Genomic DNA, 17,175 nt, shown 5'->3' with positions numbered 1-17,175 from the left:
AGATCCTAAAAGTTCTCATCAAAAGAAAAAGAATGTGTAGCTATGTGTGGCGAGGGATGTTAAGTAAACTTACTGTCGGGATCACTTTACCATGTAGGCATATATTAAATCATTCTGTTGTACCCCTGAAATTAATACAGTGTTACATGCCAATTACATCTCAATACAAAAAGAAAATTCTTCTTTGGACTGAGACATTATTCTCTTCAAGTGTCCTCTCAGAAAATGGAGCTGGAAACAAAACATTAACCGCCTTTATAGCTCGAGAGATTGTAGATGATGTCTGTTCTCTAAATTCGGCCTGTCTGTGTTTTCTAGCATGGTAAAGTGCGAGCACTTTCCTTTGATGGTCAGGACAAAAAATGAACTTCTTTTTAAAATAATTAGAAAATCCCTCAATCTGGTTGTAGTTCCCTGAGCTGATCCATCAACTGCTCCGAGGACACACCTTCCAGAAAGTAGGGTTTCAGGGGAATGGCTTTGCCACTTACTAGAACCCTCAGCAGCTGGGGATGAGATGCAGAGAGGAGAGCAAGGGTCTCAGATTCCTGCGGGGGATGGGGGGACTGTCAAGTCAGGGGATGGAGAAATGAGGCTGACTGGCAGAAGAGGGCTGTGGTGACCTCCATCACCCCCCAGGACACCATCAGCTCCTTCCTTGAGCCTGAGAACCCCACCTGTCTTATCCAGCTCAGTCTTACGAGGCCCCAAAGAAGGGGTGCCAGGCACAAGACTCTTCGGGCAAAACTGGGGAAAGGCAGGGCGAGTACCCAGGCAAGAAGGGGTTAATTCGGGAGCCGCTGTCAGTCCTGACCCTCCTAATCCTCTCCTGCCGTTCCAATCCCTCCCCTAAGGAAGATTAGGTAAGGATCCTAAATGAAGCCTTCTTGCCCAGCCCTTGGGCCATGGAGCGTGGTGGCCTCATGCCCAGAAGACAAATTCAGCTGTCAAGGCCTAGAGTTTTCTGTTCCTCCCAAGCAGCCAGGGCTGGACTTCTAGGAGGATCCCTGAAAAAGAGGAGTTTCCTTTAAAGTTGCCTGCTTCTAATAACAGCTGTTCGGTCTTCTATATTTGTCAACGTGGCTTCCTGTCCCCATTACCTTAATTGAGACTCAAAGGCTTGGAGATGAGCAGACTAGCGCCTGGACAAGTTACGGGGACTTCCTCACCAGGTTCCAGGCAGGACTGAGACTCGAAGTCAGTCCTGATTCTCACTCAGGTCAGGGCTCTTTCTCTAAACCATCTACTGCTCATCACACAAACGAAAGCAGAATCTAGCCAGCCCACTATCCAACCACCTGCTATTTTGTCCACTCCTGCTTTCCTGACCCTGGCTGAAAGCTGACCTCCTTCAGGCCATCTCTCCCCTTTGAATCAGCTCCGACAATGGGTTCTCCCTCCTGCCCAGCCATGCCAAGACAGATTCTAGAGACTCCCAGCCTCAGTGATGGCATTTTTTTAAGTTCTACCTTCCCCAAGCTACATTTCCTACTTAAGCCTACTGAGTCAGGACTGACTCTGGGGAGAAGCTCTCCTCTTGGGGACACTGCTGACTCTCATGGGAAACTCAAGCTGGGCTCTTCTGCCACCTTCCCAGCAGGGCTGAAGCAGGAGCTGCTCTTCTGGGAGGCAGCAGGTCAGCTCCCTAAAAACCTCAAGGTAGCTCACCAACACTTGCTAGAGACCCACGCATAGATCGGAAATACAAAGGAAAAGTATGTAACCCAGCCTGGGTTGGAAGAGGGAGTCCAAGGAAGATTTCAAGGGGAGGATGAGTCCTGAAGGATGACCAGCAATTAGCCAAGCAAATGTTGGATGGTAGAATAGCATACTCAAGGGCTTAGAGACAGAGAGAAAGGTAAATTCAGAGAAATACACCTGTTCAGGTATGGCTGGATTGTGTGTGTGTGTGTGTGTGTGTGTGTGTGTGAGAGAGACAGAGACAGAGACAGAGACAGAGAGACAGCATAAAGCATGAGGTTGGAGGTTATTGGTTGGAAACGAGGATGAAAAGAAAATCAGGAGCCAGACAATGGAGAGCTTTCCTGGTTTCCTGTGCTAGAGAGTTTGAACTTCATCTTGAAAGCAGTTAAGAGGCCCTGAAGTTTTTTTTTTTTTTTGAAGATTTTATTTATTTGTTTGACAGAGAGAGACACAGCGAGAGAGGGAACACAAGCAGGGGGAATGGGAGAGGGAGAAGCAGGCTTCCCGCGGAGCAGGGAGCCCGATGCGGGGCTTGATCCCAGGACCCTGGGATCATGACCCGAGCCGAAGGCAGACACTTAACGACTGAGCCACCCAGGCGCCCCGGCCCTGAAGTTTTTAAAGCATGGCGAGGGGGCAAGGGTGGCACTTAGGATTAGATTTCCATTTTAGAAAGATCGTTGGCTACTGGGTGGATAATTGATCGCACAAGTGGAATTAGAGAGACCAATTTGGGGTGCCCATGAAATTTCCAATTTCAAAATGAAGTTTAGGTAGTGGAGATGGAGAGAAGTGGATGCATTCAGAACATATTTTGAAGGTAAATCTGATAGGACTTTATAATTGATTACATGTCAAGAAGAAGAGAGGCCGTCTGGCTTGAGCTGCTGGGAGGGATGGTCCTAGTGAGATAAGGAACACTGATGAGGAATAGCTTGAAGGTAGTGAAGAGAGCAGATGATTTCAGCTTTGCAAATGTTGAGATGCCATGAAAACATTCAGATGGGGTCATTCCAAATGCAGTTGATTATACAAATCTTGAGTTCATGAGACAGATTGATGAGACCACACTTAGAGAATGTGAAGAATGAGAAGAGAAGTCAAAAAGTCCAGAAGAAACCCTGCAGGGAATAGTCAGATTTATACAGAGGGCACAAGAAGAAAAACTTACAAAGAAGACTTAGAAGGGGGCATGTGGGTGGCTCAGTTAAGTGTCTGCCTTTAGCTCAGGTCATGATCCTGGGGTCAAGCCCCGCATCAGGCTCCTTGCTCAGCGGGGAGCCTGCTTCTCCCTCTCCCTCTGCTGCTCCCCCTGCTTGTGTTCTCTCATTCTCTCTCCCTCCCTCTCTTTCAAATAAATAAATAAAATCTTTTTAAAAAAAGACTTAGAAGAATCATTTTGAGGGCAGGGAAAACCGGGAATAGTATCACAGAAAACAAGGGAGAAGACAGTTCTATGAAGGAGAGGGACAAAGTGAGATGACAGAGATATGACCATTGGATTCAGGGACAAGAAAACCATGGGCAACCTTAGTTTCAGGGAAGGGCTAATGGCAGAAGCCAGACTGCAGAGGCTTGAGCAGTGGGTGGGATGGGAAAGAAGTAGAGACACCAACACGAAACAGCTCATTTAGGAACCTTGACTGTAAGAAAATGATGAGGATAGGGTAGTAGCTGCACAGGGAGGAGGTCGGGAAGGGGCCTCAAAAAAAAAAAAAAAAAGTGGTGTTTGAAACAGTCCCCAGGAGATGCTCGCCAGGGAGAAGCAGGACTTCCGAGCGGCACTGAAGGTGTCATTGAGGTTCACGGTCATGACCAGGATAGGGTAGAATCGTGCCAGCTTCATGGCAAGGAAACCAACGCGTGGAAAGGACCGGTGCAGTGTCACAGCTGGTGAGCTCCAGAGCTGAGATTCGAACTAGATTTCCTCCCCCCTGCCCCCATCAGATGTGTATTGGGCCCTGCTCCATGCTGCTTGGCATCCACATTGGCCTTGTCGTGCTTATCACTGAGAAATAGTGTTAACTGGCAACTCTGTACCCGATGCTGCCGAGGCACAACAGAAGGGTAATTGAGGTTGACAATATTGAATAATTAATAAGTTTAATATATTTCCTCCCTCAAGTGGTTTAGAATTGGAAGACACAAGCTATTCAGCAAATGCATATACACAAAAATACAAAATTCTGTTTCGCTCTCTCTTTCTCTCTCTGGCTTTCTCTGTGTTTGTCTCTCTGTCTCTCTGTCTTTGTTCTCTCTCTCTCGCTCTCTCTCTCCCTTTCTGTCTCTCTTCTCTCTGTCTGTCTCTCTTCATTTCCCTCCATCCTCCGACTCCCTCTTTCAACCTTCTTTCCCAACAGTGGGCAGCTCTCGCCCCTTACACTGAAGTGTCATTGGCTCCTTCAGAACACCCACATCTTATAGTCCCTCAAACCTCTTTACCACTTTTATTCACTCATTAAGAAGATATTTTTTAAAGATTTATTTATTTATTTATTTATTTATTTATTTATTTGAGAGAGAGTGAGAGAGAGAGTAAGCGAGCACACAGAAGCAGAGGGAGAAGTAGACTCCCAGTTGAGCAAGGAGCAGGGAGCCCAATGTGGGGCTCAATCCCAGGACCCCGGGATCATGACCCAAGCCAAAAGCAGATGCTCAACTGACTGAGCCACCCAGGCGCCCCAAGAAGATGTTTTTGAACACCTGCTCTGTGTGTCATACTCCGTAAGGCACTTGCGATCCAGAGATGAATACGATATAGTCCTTGCCCTTATGTAGCTCACAGACTAGTTGGGGGAGAATAAGGGTTTAAACAGGAATTTGCAATTCAGGGCAATAACTACTATTTGTAGCTCAGTTTCCTCATCTATACCATAGGGATGATTAACACCTACCACAAAACGTTGTGATGATTAAGGGAGTTAACATGTATAGAGGGCTTATAATCTATACATCGGTCACATCGGAAACACTATGTAAGTGTTGCTATTATTATTATTATTACTATTACTGTTGTTATTATTACTGTACTACCATGATGGAGGTAAGGAAACACAGAAAATGCTGCAAGAACATGGAGGAGGGGCACTTGATCCAAGCTAGAGAAAGAGACATAGGAGTTGAACCCTAAACAGAGAGAAAGCAATAAACACAGAGAGAAGAATGCCAGGCAGCCTGCATATAAGGAACAGTCTGCCCTCAGGTTTGGAACCAAAGACAACATGACATGATTGAGGAACTGAGAGGAATTTAGCTCAGCAAGAATATGAGGAGGACAATGACAAGAGATGAAGCTTGAGAGGTCATAGAGCACAGACAAGTTTGGACTTTATTCTTTAGCCAATGGGGAGCCACAGGAATGTTTTATGTAGACACTTGATCAGATTAATGGGTTGAAAGATCACCTTGGCAATGACATGGAGAACGAATCGTAGGAGACAAGACTGGAAATAAGACTAGTTAGGAAGTCATTGCTACAGTCTGGGGGAGAGAGGGTGGTGATGCACTGACCCGGGCAAGAAGAAGTAGGGATGGGGAGAGGGTGCCATGGATTTGAGGTATATGCAAGAGGTAGACTTGGTGAGACATTGACCATGGAAGGTGAGGAACCAGCATGAAAGAGGTGTCAAGAATCACTCCCAGGATTTTGGTCTGGTGGGATGGATAGAGGTATGGTTCAGTGATCCCAGGGGACCCAGGGAAGAACTGTTTGGGGAAGGGTGCGATAGGAGAGGTGATAAGTTCCCTTTTGAACATGTCAAATGTGAGGTGCCTATGGCATTTCCGGTGGACATTTTATTTATTTATTTTTAAAGATTTATTTATTTGAGAGAGAAAGAGTGGGGGGGAGGGGCGGAGGGAGAGAGAATCTCAAGCAGACTTCCCACTGAGTGCAGAGCCCAACGTGGGGCTCGGTCTCACAACCCTGAGATCATGACTTGAGCTGAAACCAAGAGTTGGATGCTTAACCGACTGAGCCACCCAGGCGCCCCAAGGTGGACATTTTATTTTATTTTTATTTTTATTTTTTTTAAAGATTTATTTATTTGACAGAGAGAGACACAGCGAGAGAGGGAACACAAGCAGGGGGAGTGGGAGAGGGAGAAGCAGGCTTCCTGCTGAGCCGGGAGCCCGATGCGGGGCTCGATCCCAGGACCCTGAGATCATGACCTGAGCCGAAGGCAGACGCTTAACGACTGAGCCACCCAGGCGCCCCCCAAGGTGGACATTTTAAATAGGTGATTGCTCTGGTAGTCTTGAAGCTCAGGAGGAAGGTCTATGATGGAAATTCAGACCTGGAAGTGTCAATGGATGGGTTGGAGACTAAGTCATGGGAGTGGGTTAAGTCCACTTAAGTCATGGTACCTATTTGCTCAGGGACAGAGGGTTGGCTGAGAAAAGAATGGACTTCTGAGGCATACTCACATCGAAGAGATGATCAACCTTGGCAAGTGCGTGCAGGGGGTGCTCCTTGAACACCGCACAATCCTAAACAGCTCTGAGATTCGCAAGGATCAGCTCAGATGCCTTCTTCTTACAAAGCCCTCTGCGGTAGAACAGCTTCCTTTTCCTCTGTCCATCCTAGGCTATCTGCTGGGAGATAGCCTAGGGAATTTCAGGACTCCCCCCACCCCCAGGCCTTGGCACAACTTTTGCTCCAAAATCCTTCTACATTATCTCCGAGGCTAGGGCTGGTAGGGGAATCTATGAAGAGAGCAGACAGGAAAATGTCCTTAGCCTGGCCTGTGGAGGGAATCTGGGCAGGGCTGGGCGGACCTGAACTCTCAGAGTGTGGACAGAAGTCTTTTTTGCCGATCCCAACCTGCCCTGGTGTCGATGTTCCCCTGCGGGGACGATGACCCGAGGGCCAGACCCCAGCTCTCTGGGCCCCTGGAGATTTGAGAGGCCTCTAATAAGCCGGAGTCCACAGCTATACCCTGGGACCTGTTCCTCCTGTTCCAGGCTCCCGGAGTTTGGCCTCGGTCTGCAGTTGAGGGGCCCTGTGGCAGTGTTCCTGGGCAATGCATTAAACATCAGGCTGGGGAGACAGAACCGTGCCAGCCGAGAGCCTGCCCGGGAGCTAATGCGGTCGCCGCAACCGCCACCTTCTCGGAAAGGAGCCACCCGTCCGGCCCCTGGCTGTCTGGCTGCCAACCCAACCCAAGGCATGTGCCTACGCAGGAGGCGATGACATTTTGGCTCCGCTTTCAAAGTTCTTTTTTTTCTTTCTCATGTGTTATTTCTAAAGATAACAAAGGTCAAAAGGCATCCAGCATTTTCTGGTTTCTCATAAGCTTCTGGTCAATATTTAATCTGGTTTATGGATTTTTTTTTAGGCCTTCTAGATGCCTTCTTGAGCCTGCTTGTGGCCACCCACAGACACTTGTAAGGAGGAGAGAAATCGGCCCGCTTGGAGACACTCTGAAATGAGGGATTAGAGGCCAGGATCCAAGGAGCAAGAACCACAGCCCGAAGGCAAGGGAGCAGGCCCCAACCACGCTACTGCTGAGAGGTCTGCCATGGCCTCTCTTGGCCTCCAACTCGTAGGCTACATCCTGGGCCTCCTGGGGCTGATGGGCACCCTGGTGGCCATGCTGCTTCCCAGCTGGAGAACGAGCTCCTACGTCGGTACCAGCATCGTGACGGCAGTCGGCTTCTCCAAGGGCCTCTGGATGGAGTGCGCCACACACAGCACGGGTATTACCCAGTGCGACATCTACAGCACACTCCTAGGCCTGCCTGCTGACATCCAGGCCGCCCAGGCCATGATGGTGACATCCAGTGCGGTCTCTTCGCTGGCCTGCATTGTCTCTGTGGTGGGCATGAGGTGCACAGTCTTCTGCCAGGACTCCCGCGCCAAGGACAGATTGGCGGTGGTGGGCGGAGTCTTCTTCATCCTCGGAGGCCTCTTGGGCTTCATCCCGGTTGCCTGGAATCTTCATGGGATCCTGCGGGACTTCTACTCCCCACTGGTACCTGACAGCATGAAATTTGAGATCGGAGAGGCTCTTTACCTGGGCATTATTTCCTCCCTGTTCTCCCTGGTGGCTGGAATCATCCTCTGCTTTTCCTGCCCATTCCAGGGAAATCGCTCCAACTACTACGATTCCTACCAGGCCCAGCCCCTCGCAACTAGGGGCTCCCCAAGGTCTGGTCAACCGCCCAAAGTCAAGAGCGAGTTTAACTCCTACAGCCTGACAGGGTATGTGTGAAGAACCAGGGGCCAGAGCTTGGGTGGGGGGCGGGGGCTGGGTCTGTGAAAACCAGTGGACAGCGCCCACACCCCCATCCCCCGGGGCCACAGGTGAGGGACATTGGCACTGGATCATGTCAGGTGCTGCTGAGGATGGACTGACTTTGGCCGCTGGATCAAGGGAAGGCAGAAACCGGAACTGGTGTGACAGCACGCAGGCTGGATCGTCAGGATGCTTGCCGAGCCAACCTTTCTGTTTCCTTCACCTTGCCCACGGCCCTGCCACCTCCCCCCACCCCCACCCCGGCCCGAGTCCCCAGCCCTAACTCCAAACTCCACCCCTTAGCCTAGGCCATGCCACAGAGGCTCCCCTCGGCCTTTCGGTTGACCCGCGGTCCGTCCCCAAACCCACGCATTAATTACATCCCACTGACTAACCCTCTCTGTGATCAAAGACCCTCCCTCTGGCCCACGCTGGCTCTTAGCTCATTGCTGGGGTGGGGTGGGGGGAAGGAGGAGTGGTGGCTTTTATGGGCACGGCTCTCACCAACCTCCCAAGCTTCTCTCCAAAGAAACTGTTTGGCCAGTAAAGGAGCCCTGAGCCTCCATCCCGTTGTTGTTATGACTCCACAGTGTTCGGACTGGTTTGTGCGTGGACTGAAATAAAACCACCCTGCGGTACCGAGGGAACAGAGAACAACTGGGTGCAGGATGAGAGGGAGGCAAGGCGGCCAAGGACCAAAAAAAGACCTGACTCACGGGCCCGGGGCATTTCCTGGAATTCCCTCCCACTGCGGGTTGGGGATCTAGCCACCCGCGCTCCTGCTAGGGGAAAGCACAAGGCAGCAGTGGATGCTGATTCCGCTGAGGAACTGCCTCAGGAGCTGCAGCCCCAACTTTCACTGAAGCCCCTGCCTCCCTCTGACCTGACCCCCTGCTAAGAAACAAGACTGCGGGTCCTACAAGGTGGTTTCCTTAGGGAGGGGAACCTGGCTTTTCTAGAGATGGCTCTTGGCTGGGGGATGACTGCATGGGAGCCTTGGGGCTCCTTAGCGGAGACCACTCCTTGGTGCTGCCCGAGAAAGAATCAGAACTAGGGTCTCTAAGAAGCTGGGTGGGCATGTGAGGTGGCTCCAGTGGGTGTTTCTATCGGGCAGAGAGAGGCGGCTTCCCCAGACGGTCTTCAGACCTAATAGAAAAGCAGCCCGAAGCCTGCAATCAGTCCCCCGGGGTCTCCCCACAGAGCACTACAGAACCTCTGAGAGACGACAGCCCGCGGTGGGCCCCCTGTCACCCTTCAGATGTGCCCCGCCATCCTTCGCCAGACACCTCAGAGTTGCTAGAAGGCATCTGAGGGCTTTGGCATGGAACAATAATGCCCAAGGAGCTGTGGCCCCGATCTGAGCGACAGCTGAGCCACTGCCTGGAAGTTCAGTTGCGGGGCGGGGGGGGGGGGGGATGGTGGAGAATGTCTCCCAGGCAGACAGTTCCAGCTCCAAGGTGTGGAAATGCTCCATCTCCCCGGGGTGGGGGTGGGGGTGGGAGTCACAGATAGACCAAAGGCATTTTCCCTCATCCTCGCACCCCCCAAGCACGCCCCTCTTCTGACAAACTCCAGTCCACCTCCCCAAACCTCAGTACCAGCAGAAGGGGCTCACTCGTTGTCTCTAACATGCCTCTCGCCTCTCCACCTTCTTGCTTATGATTAAACTCTTCTCCCAAGCTGGAAGGCCCTGTCGCCTTAGCCGAGTCCTCCTGCTGCCTGGAGAACTTGCTCAGCACCACCTCCTACACTGAGTCTCCTCTGACCACTCCATCCCTCTCCTACCCTCCCTCCTCCACCTCTCAGTGTATAACTATTGCTTCTTTGATGCTTATTATTCACAATTTTTGATGGATAGTTATGTTTTTGTGTGCGCGAATCTGATTTCACAAGTACATTGTAAACTCTTGGAGGGTAGGGGCCATACCCGAGACCTCTCTGTATTCCCCAGACTATCTGTAAGAGTGCTGGGCACATAGTAGGTGATCAATAAACACTTGTTGATTGAGTAATTTGGTTACTGTTTTATTCATTCAAAGGGGGCCCAGGCAGGGCAGGTGTGAGAGAGAACTGGGTCAGGGGGAGGGTAGGATGGAAACTGGCTCTTCTTCCTATTGGGTGGATAAAAAAATTCTAGACTTTATTGGAGACATTATGAAAACAAGACACCACCCCCTCCACCTTCCCAGGGAACCTTTACCTTTTCATCTCGCCCAGGGCTCCTCCCTCTCCACAGTTCTTTCATCGAAGTTATTTACTAAATGGCTGTGTGTTTATTCCTTTCATTCTCTGAACCAGCACTGTGAGGTAAGGGGAAGTCGATCTGACAATCTCCATGCAGCAGACGGGGCAACGTGAATAAAGAGATTGTTTTTCCCAGGGCCACATTGCTGGTGTTGGTGCCCCAGACTCTAGACTCCCCAAATAGGACTCTGCTGATCCACTCATTGGGAGAGCCTGCCAGGGGTCCCCCCACGCTGCCGGAGGAAAGCAACTCATGGCCAGCAAAGACACACTGGGGACACACACAGTTCTCCTAGAGATCTCCCGTGGAGGCGATCTGGGGGAGCAGGACCAATTCACATTTGAATGAGACACGACACCTCCGTTCTGATTTCCCAAACTCGGGAGGTGTGAGAGTTTGGGAGGCCAATGATTTGGCCGTGTTCGAACCTCTGGGGGGAATGAACAAAGCCCAGTTTGTAAAGATGTTAGCTGTGGCGTCGCTGACAATAACAGCTCCCCCCCCCCCCAGAAGATTCAGCTTACACAGGCCCTGGAGCGAGTGGGCTCTCTGAACGGAAGTCGAACAAGGGGTCGTGACTCTGGCCCGGCACCAGGAGCCCCAGAGCGCTTGGCTCGGGGAGGGGGCAGGGGAGGCTGCTAGATGGGTTGCTTTGCTGTGTTGTGCTGAGGGGGCAGCTGTCTGGTCTGGGCTCTGAGGACCCACCACCTGGCAGCCAAAGCGCTTTCGGGTCCACAACTTCCTCGCATTGTCCAAATACCTGAAATGATACCCGAAAAGAAGCAGGTCTTTTTACAGGAGACAAAATGGAGACCTCCCGAAAGTCACAGTGTCAGAGTCTGACTGTAAGCTTGGAAAATTCTTCCACCCAACAGCAACGTGGGCCTGGGATTCTGCCTGGGAAGGTGGAAGAGTGCCTTCTGCTCCTCAGACTCCCGCAGCTGCTGCGATAGAAGGGCCTTCGAGGGAAATAGGGCCCAGAGCTTCCCTTCGGCTTAGGATGAGGCTGCCCTGGGACGTCCTCCTTGCTTGTAATCTGGGAAGATTTGACAGAGAAGTTAGAATTTCATCCTTAACTAGAAAAATCAGGGCCGAGCCGATAAAGAACAACTGCTCCTTTTGGCCGGGTAAGCAAGGAAAGCCTTGCTCTAAATAATTTCCTCGAAACCTCTAGGCGTCTGAGTCCACGTTGAATGGCTCTCAGCTCATGCCGTTGTCTTCCATCATAAAGTAATTTAGATTAGCCACAACCGAGGGGATCGTGAAGGCCATTGTTTTTATGCCCCAAACTGATGGCTCTGACCCTTGTACAAGGAAAGACGTTTCTGCCCTCCCTCATTCCTCCGGTAATAGTGTGACTCATGTTTTCTCCCCCGGGGGGCCCTACTGACCTACTGCTATGTGATCATTAATAGGGCAGGGGGAGGCTGAAACTGGCTTCTTGGGGGAACGGCGAGCTCCGGCTTCCTGAGAGACCTTCATCCGGCCACTCCGACAAGCCATTCATTCAACGGGCCCCGCAGCCAGGCGGCCCACACTGCCTGCACCCCCACTCCGTGTCAGGTGACGTGCGGAAGGCTTCGAGGGCAACGAGGGCGAACGGCGAGGTAAAGTCTGTGCCTTGCAGGAGGTGACCGCTGATCCAGGGCCAGATAAGACGTGCACACCGAAGTGTGGTACAGGCATGGTACGGTGTGTCCTGTGAGAGATAGGAGGAAAGTGCCAGAAGGTAGGGGTGCCCGGGGCTACTTCAGAAAGGCTTGTAAGTCCCCTCAAACCCCAATCTGTATGAAGGGAGGGCCTGGCACCACTTGAGCTTTGGAGGGGGAAGGATGAGCCCGAGAAACTGCCTCCTGCAGCTGAAGGACCATGGGAAACGGAGCAAAAGGGTGGACAGCAGCGCTGAGGAGGCAACAGGGTTCCACGGCACAGCTCGCCCAGAAGCCCTTTGAGTTTGCCTCGCAGGACTCCTAAGTGGCTCCAGGGGAAAGAGCGACCCTGGGGCTCGGCCTCATCTCCCTCATCTGCTTCTCGTGGGCAGCTCTCTGGAAATTGGTGGGGGCAGCAGAGGCAGCGCCCATCCGGGGAACCGGAGGCCTTTTGGCCCCGGACCGGAGGAGAGACACAGATGTGGGAGAAGGGAGCGAGGAAGGAGAAGGGCACGGCGCTAAAGGCAGGCACATGGGGCCTGGGCAGGGTCAGCTGTTCCCGCCCACTCAGCCCTGGCTCCACGGGCAGGAGGGCTCTTCTGCGTCTGTGGCTGCCCGCTCTGAAGCCTGGCCTTTGCCCAGCCTGCTCTCCCTGCCCAAGCGGCTGCTGGCTTTGATGAGAAATCCTGTTATCTCCCCAGGAGAGAAAACCTCAAACAGGAAGTCCAGCAGGTTATCTCTCTCTTTTGCCCTAAGTGGTGGCTCCTCCGTGCTGCGTGCGATGTGATCACTGATAAAATATTAACAGGTTGCTATCAGGCCCGGTGAGACAGAAGCTGTAAGGGGACCATCCCTCTGCCTCCCGCAAGCTCCCACTTCTACTGACAGTTCCCTGAGAACTGCTGCTCAGGAACTCCTGGCTCACTCTTGCCTGCAGTTCCAGGCTCTGGGCCTCATTTCTCCACAAGACAGGTGGCAGTAGCTTCGGGCTTAACAAAGCAGGCGGTCACTCCACAAGGGCAGCCCGTCAGGTTCCGCTTTCCTGCCATCCCTGAAGTCCCATTCCTCCAGAATGGCACCCTTGCCACTTCACAAGTCACCTCCGAGGAGGGCTTCGAAGAACTTTCTATTTGCAAACATGGCCTTGTGGAGGGAACACCGAGAAAGCTCACAGGCTTTCAGACAGATAGGTATAATGCAATGTGAATCAAGGTGCCCAATGAGCATGAGTAGAGTGGCAGTCAACCCCGCGTTTCAGTGGGAGCCCCTTTACTCCAACAGCACTTCCCGAGCCTGTGACATCTGACAAAGTTCCGTGTGGGTTGCTCAGGAGAAAGGCCAGTCACACCCAAATCACAAGCAGCCTCTTCGTTTGCTTTTTTCTGGAATCACCCAATGGGAGGCAAGAAGGTGCATCAGCATCCCCCACAAAGGCTATCTGATGATACTGTAAAGACTCTTCTCCCTTGGTTTAAAGGCACTGAGGGCCTTGATGGGGGTGGGGGAAGCACGTATATTTTTCTAGCAGGAGAAACCCATTCAGTCATAGATTAGCCACTGACGTCAGAATTTGCACTAGTTTCTCAGTTTAGTGCTTTTTTAAAAAAAAAAGAGCCCGAATGAGAAGACGAGTCCAGTGAGCTTAAGAAAAAATAGACGATCAATTCAGAGGCAGCGGACGCTGGAATTTGGGGGAGCAGGGGCCTTCTCTGAGTAACGCGTGCACTCTTCAACTAAATGATTCAACAGCCTTCAATGGAGATGAAATAGAAATCAAGAAAAAGGCAGACGAGAAAGGTGGTGCCATCTTTTTCTCGGCAATTCCAGAGGCACCTCATGTGGTTAATTTTACTCTCCTGTGTGTAATAATAAACCAGCATGTTCTCAAGTGTCACTTTCTCACTCCCTGAGAAACTTGCCCACCTCAGCACTGTCTGGGGTGGGGGTGCGGTACTAAGGAGCCAGTGAGAACCCTCATAGGCAGAGGCCAACAAGTCCAAGACCTCCTGGAGTGTAAGAATAGGATCTTGATGGCTGTTTTGATATCAGGAAAGCTGCCAAGTGACAGCCCTGCGTGAAAAACCCAGTCAAGAGGAAATGAATTTCCACATTGTTTGGAGGGATATTCGTTACATAAGTGAACGATTTCCTGATCATGAGGGCAGTTAAACATTGTGTGGGATTGTGGAACTTTCTTCCTTGGAAATTCCTATTAGCGTGGGCTGGCTTTGGCTTTTTCTTATCAAAAGGACGAAGACGAGACTAACCGTTTTCAAGACAGGCCGTACGGTGTCGTGGGCAAAGAGCCTGGGCTTTGGAGTCAGACAAACCTGGGCTTGGTTTGGCCTCTGCACACTCTCTAGATGTGTGGCCTTGGGAGAGGCACTTCAGTTCTCTACACTTGAGTGTCCCCGTACATCAAATGGAAATGATGCCTGCCTCTTAGCGTGGTCATGGCATCTGGTAGGTCCTCAACAGGGGGTTAACTGTGGTCTAAGCATATTGGTGACCCAAAGGGTAGTGTCAAAGTCACACCAAAATGTGTGTCTGTGGGGAGCGGGGGCAGATGACAAAGTCTATTTCCCACCACAGATCTGAATCTACATCAGTAAGGGATATTCTTTCCCAGGTCAAAACTTCTCCAGATTCTTCCCCAAAGTCTAGATACCTTGAAGATTCCATTAATAGAGGCCAGAGGAAAAGCAGACTCGAGAAGTTGGAGGAGAAAGGAGGGGTGATGGCTCTTTGCCCTTCATCAAGCTCTGTGAAAATCTGAGGTGGAACAAAACCATGATCAATCATGTGCTGCTTCTAGAGAAAATCTTAGTGCAAGGGAACTTCAAACTGATTAATGTCCCCAACTCTGAGGACAACTGGGGAGATACAACAACCACTTTTCTAGTTCATAGCCTACAAGGGCTCCATTGGTAAGCAGATTTAGCATAGCCCCCCTCTTGCTGGTATTCCCCAACCCTTGGTCCATTCTGTTCCTTATGCTTCAAATTAAGTAATTCAATATTCCTCAAACGCACTTGGGTGTTCCTGTATTCACAACCCCTCCCCACCACCTAGTCCAGTGACTTTACTTATACTCTTCCCTACAACCTGGGAAACCCTCCCCACACACCTCCACCATTCCGATCCTTACAGGTTTCCACAGCCTTCTGGAAAATCGGGCCTTTTGGGAACACCTTCTTGAGCCTCTGCCTAAAGTCATCCTGCCTCTGCCCCTGAGGACTCAATGGTCAGATGTATGAAATGTGTTTGGTGAGTAGAAGGCACCCAAAACATTTGGACTAATCTCATCTAAAAGGGGGTTGGGGTTTCTGATGATTCACATCAGAACTTTGGACTTGAGGATGTGGGCAAGTAATAAAACACGTTCCTTCTGCAGAAAATGAATGCTATGTATGTCTCCCTTAATGACTAAAGCTACAATCTGCCCAAGATGATCTAGGTTAGTATTTTCCAGCTGCCTAGTTTATTACAGCCATGTGCCCTGACTTTGAACTCAGAAAGTATGGTCCCTGAATTTCCTCTCTGCCTAAGAGAAGTCATAAGTTCGGGATGTCCTTGTCATCAAGAACAAGGTATTCCTTGGGGGAAATTACGCTTGACTTCGCCTGAGCTCACCCCTGGCTTTCCTGAGCATACCCCCATGCTTCACACCTAACCCCGTACTACAGAAAGAGTTTTAATTCGTAGTACAGAACTCTGAAACATGTTCTATCTGGGGATTACCCTTTGGGAACCGAGAGCCTGCCAATTAAGCCTCTGCTTCAAAATTATTGCCCCAGATCATCTATAATCACCAGACAGGGACAATGATATCTTTCTGCCCCCCCTGGGATCACCAAGTCTCTGACTTGGTCCTCTGCTAGGAGCCCATTTGTTCATCCCACAAGCATGTACTGACTTCCTAACACGTGCCAGAAACTTATTTTCTTGTGGCTTGCTCTGTCAACTCTCTTTCCGGATAGCTCCTGTTTCTTTTGTTAACATTTTTAAAATTATTTATTTAAAGATTTATTTATTTTAGAGAGAGAGAGAGCACAGGCAGGAGGGGCAGAGGGAGAGAGACTCTCAGGCACACTCCACGCCAAGCGTGGAGCCCGATGAGGGGCTTGATCCCAAGACCCCAAGATCGTGACCTGAGCCGAAACCAAGAGTCGGATGCTCAACCGACTGCACCACCCAGGCGCCCCCGTTTCTTCTCCTGAAAGACACTATCGCTGCTCTTGGCAAAAGGGAACAGAAGACCCCTCAGAGATGGGTTGTTTTTTTTTTTTCTCCTTTTAGTTCTCACGCTCAAGATGTGCTCTCTATAGGCTTCTCCAGATTGTATTCTGTAATTCTCAGTATTTTAAAATTGCATGCTAGGGAGCTTCCTTTTGATAACATTCGGAGTCTGTGGGAAAGAACACCCATATTCTTTTTTTTTTTTTTTCCTTTGGTAGCCTCTCCAATTATTCAAGTGAAAACTCAGCTACAGAGAAACGCTGGGTCACTCCAGCTCAGCCTGCCTGCCCCCCGAAACCTGAAGCACTTATGGTCTGTTTTGCATTCACAGACTTTAACGTCCAGCACTGTTGCCTCCCTCACTCACACCGATTTAGCCAGCCCCTTCCACGAATGAGCCGCTGCTACAGGCTCTTGAGGGAGATGGAGATACTGACACGTTCCCAACATTAACTGATTGGTTAAGAATCATTGATCGCCTACTATATACCAGGTACTAGGATAAGCTGTGGGATAAAGGGATTGGCCGAAACGGGCGTGGCCCTTCCCCTCATGGACCTTATTAGGGAAAGAGGCGGACAGACATCATGTGGGTCGCGTTCCCAGCTATCGCACAGCACATGGTAGGTAGCCAGTGAGTATTTGTTGAACGAGTGCAAGTCAACAGTCGAATATGTAACAGCAAATTGTGAGAAGTGCCAGGAATTGAAAACAGGAAATGATAGAATAGGGGAGAGAGAGAAAAAAAAACGCTGCACAGAAGGCCTGTCTGAGAAAGTGGACACTTAAACCGAGACCTGAAGGATGAGGATGAGGCAGCCATGCCCAAACTGGAGGTGTGAGCATTCTAGAAGAGGGAACAGTATGGGTAAAGGCTCGGGGGGAAAAGCCTGACGTGTTTCCGTGGGAAGACCACAGTGAGCGAGGGGAAAAGAGATCTGATGAAAAGCGGCAAGACACAAAGCAGAGGAAGTAGGGAGGATGGATTTTATTCTAAGTGCAGTGAGAAGTCACTGGAGGGCTTTCAGCAGGGAGTTATGTAATCTGATTTGTATTTTTTTTTTTTTTTAATCTGGCTGTCGTGGTAAGACAGTTGTGGGAA

General features: G+C 50.6%; 1 protein-coding gene and 1 long non-coding RNA gene across 2 annotated transcripts; one reads left to right on the top strand and one right to left on the bottom strand.

The window, feature by feature from the left end:
• The first annotated feature begins 7,012 nt into the window (after nt 1–7,012).
• On the top strand, nt 7,013–9,943 carry CLDN2 (claudin 2). The gene has a single exon (XM_036105533.2). The coding sequence runs from the start codon at nt 7,224–7,226 to the stop codon at nt 7,914–7,916; it is 693 nt and encodes a 230-aa protein (XP_035961426.2). The 5' UTR covers nt 7,013–7,223; the 3' UTR covers nt 7,917–9,943.
• A 1-nt stretch (nt 9,944) lies between these two features.
• Nucleotides 9,945–15,026, bottom strand: LOC144380409 (uncharacterized). Its single transcript, XR_013444536.1, has 2 exons — nt 11,577–15,026; nt 9,945–11,221 (listed from the first exon to the last, which is right to left on the bottom strand). It is a non-coding gene; the product is annotated as an uncharacterized LOC144380409 (long non-coding RNA).
• Between the last annotated feature and the right edge of the window lie 2,149 nt (nt 15,027–17,175).

Source organism: Halichoerus grypus, chromosome X, assembly GCF_964656455.1.
Source record: "Halichoerus grypus chromosome X, mHalGry1.hap1.1, whole genome shotgun sequence".
NCBI lineage: Eukaryota > Metazoa > Chordata > Mammalia > Carnivora > Phocidae > Halichoerus > Halichoerus grypus.
This window is presented reverse-complemented; position numbering and strand designations above follow the sequence as displayed.

What these genes read in the sequence shown, in the direction of transcription:
- CLDN2 (XM_036105533.2), top strand. Translation starts at nt 7,224, where the DNA reads ATGGCCTCTCTTGGCCTCCAACTCGTAGGCTACATCCTGGGCCTCCTG.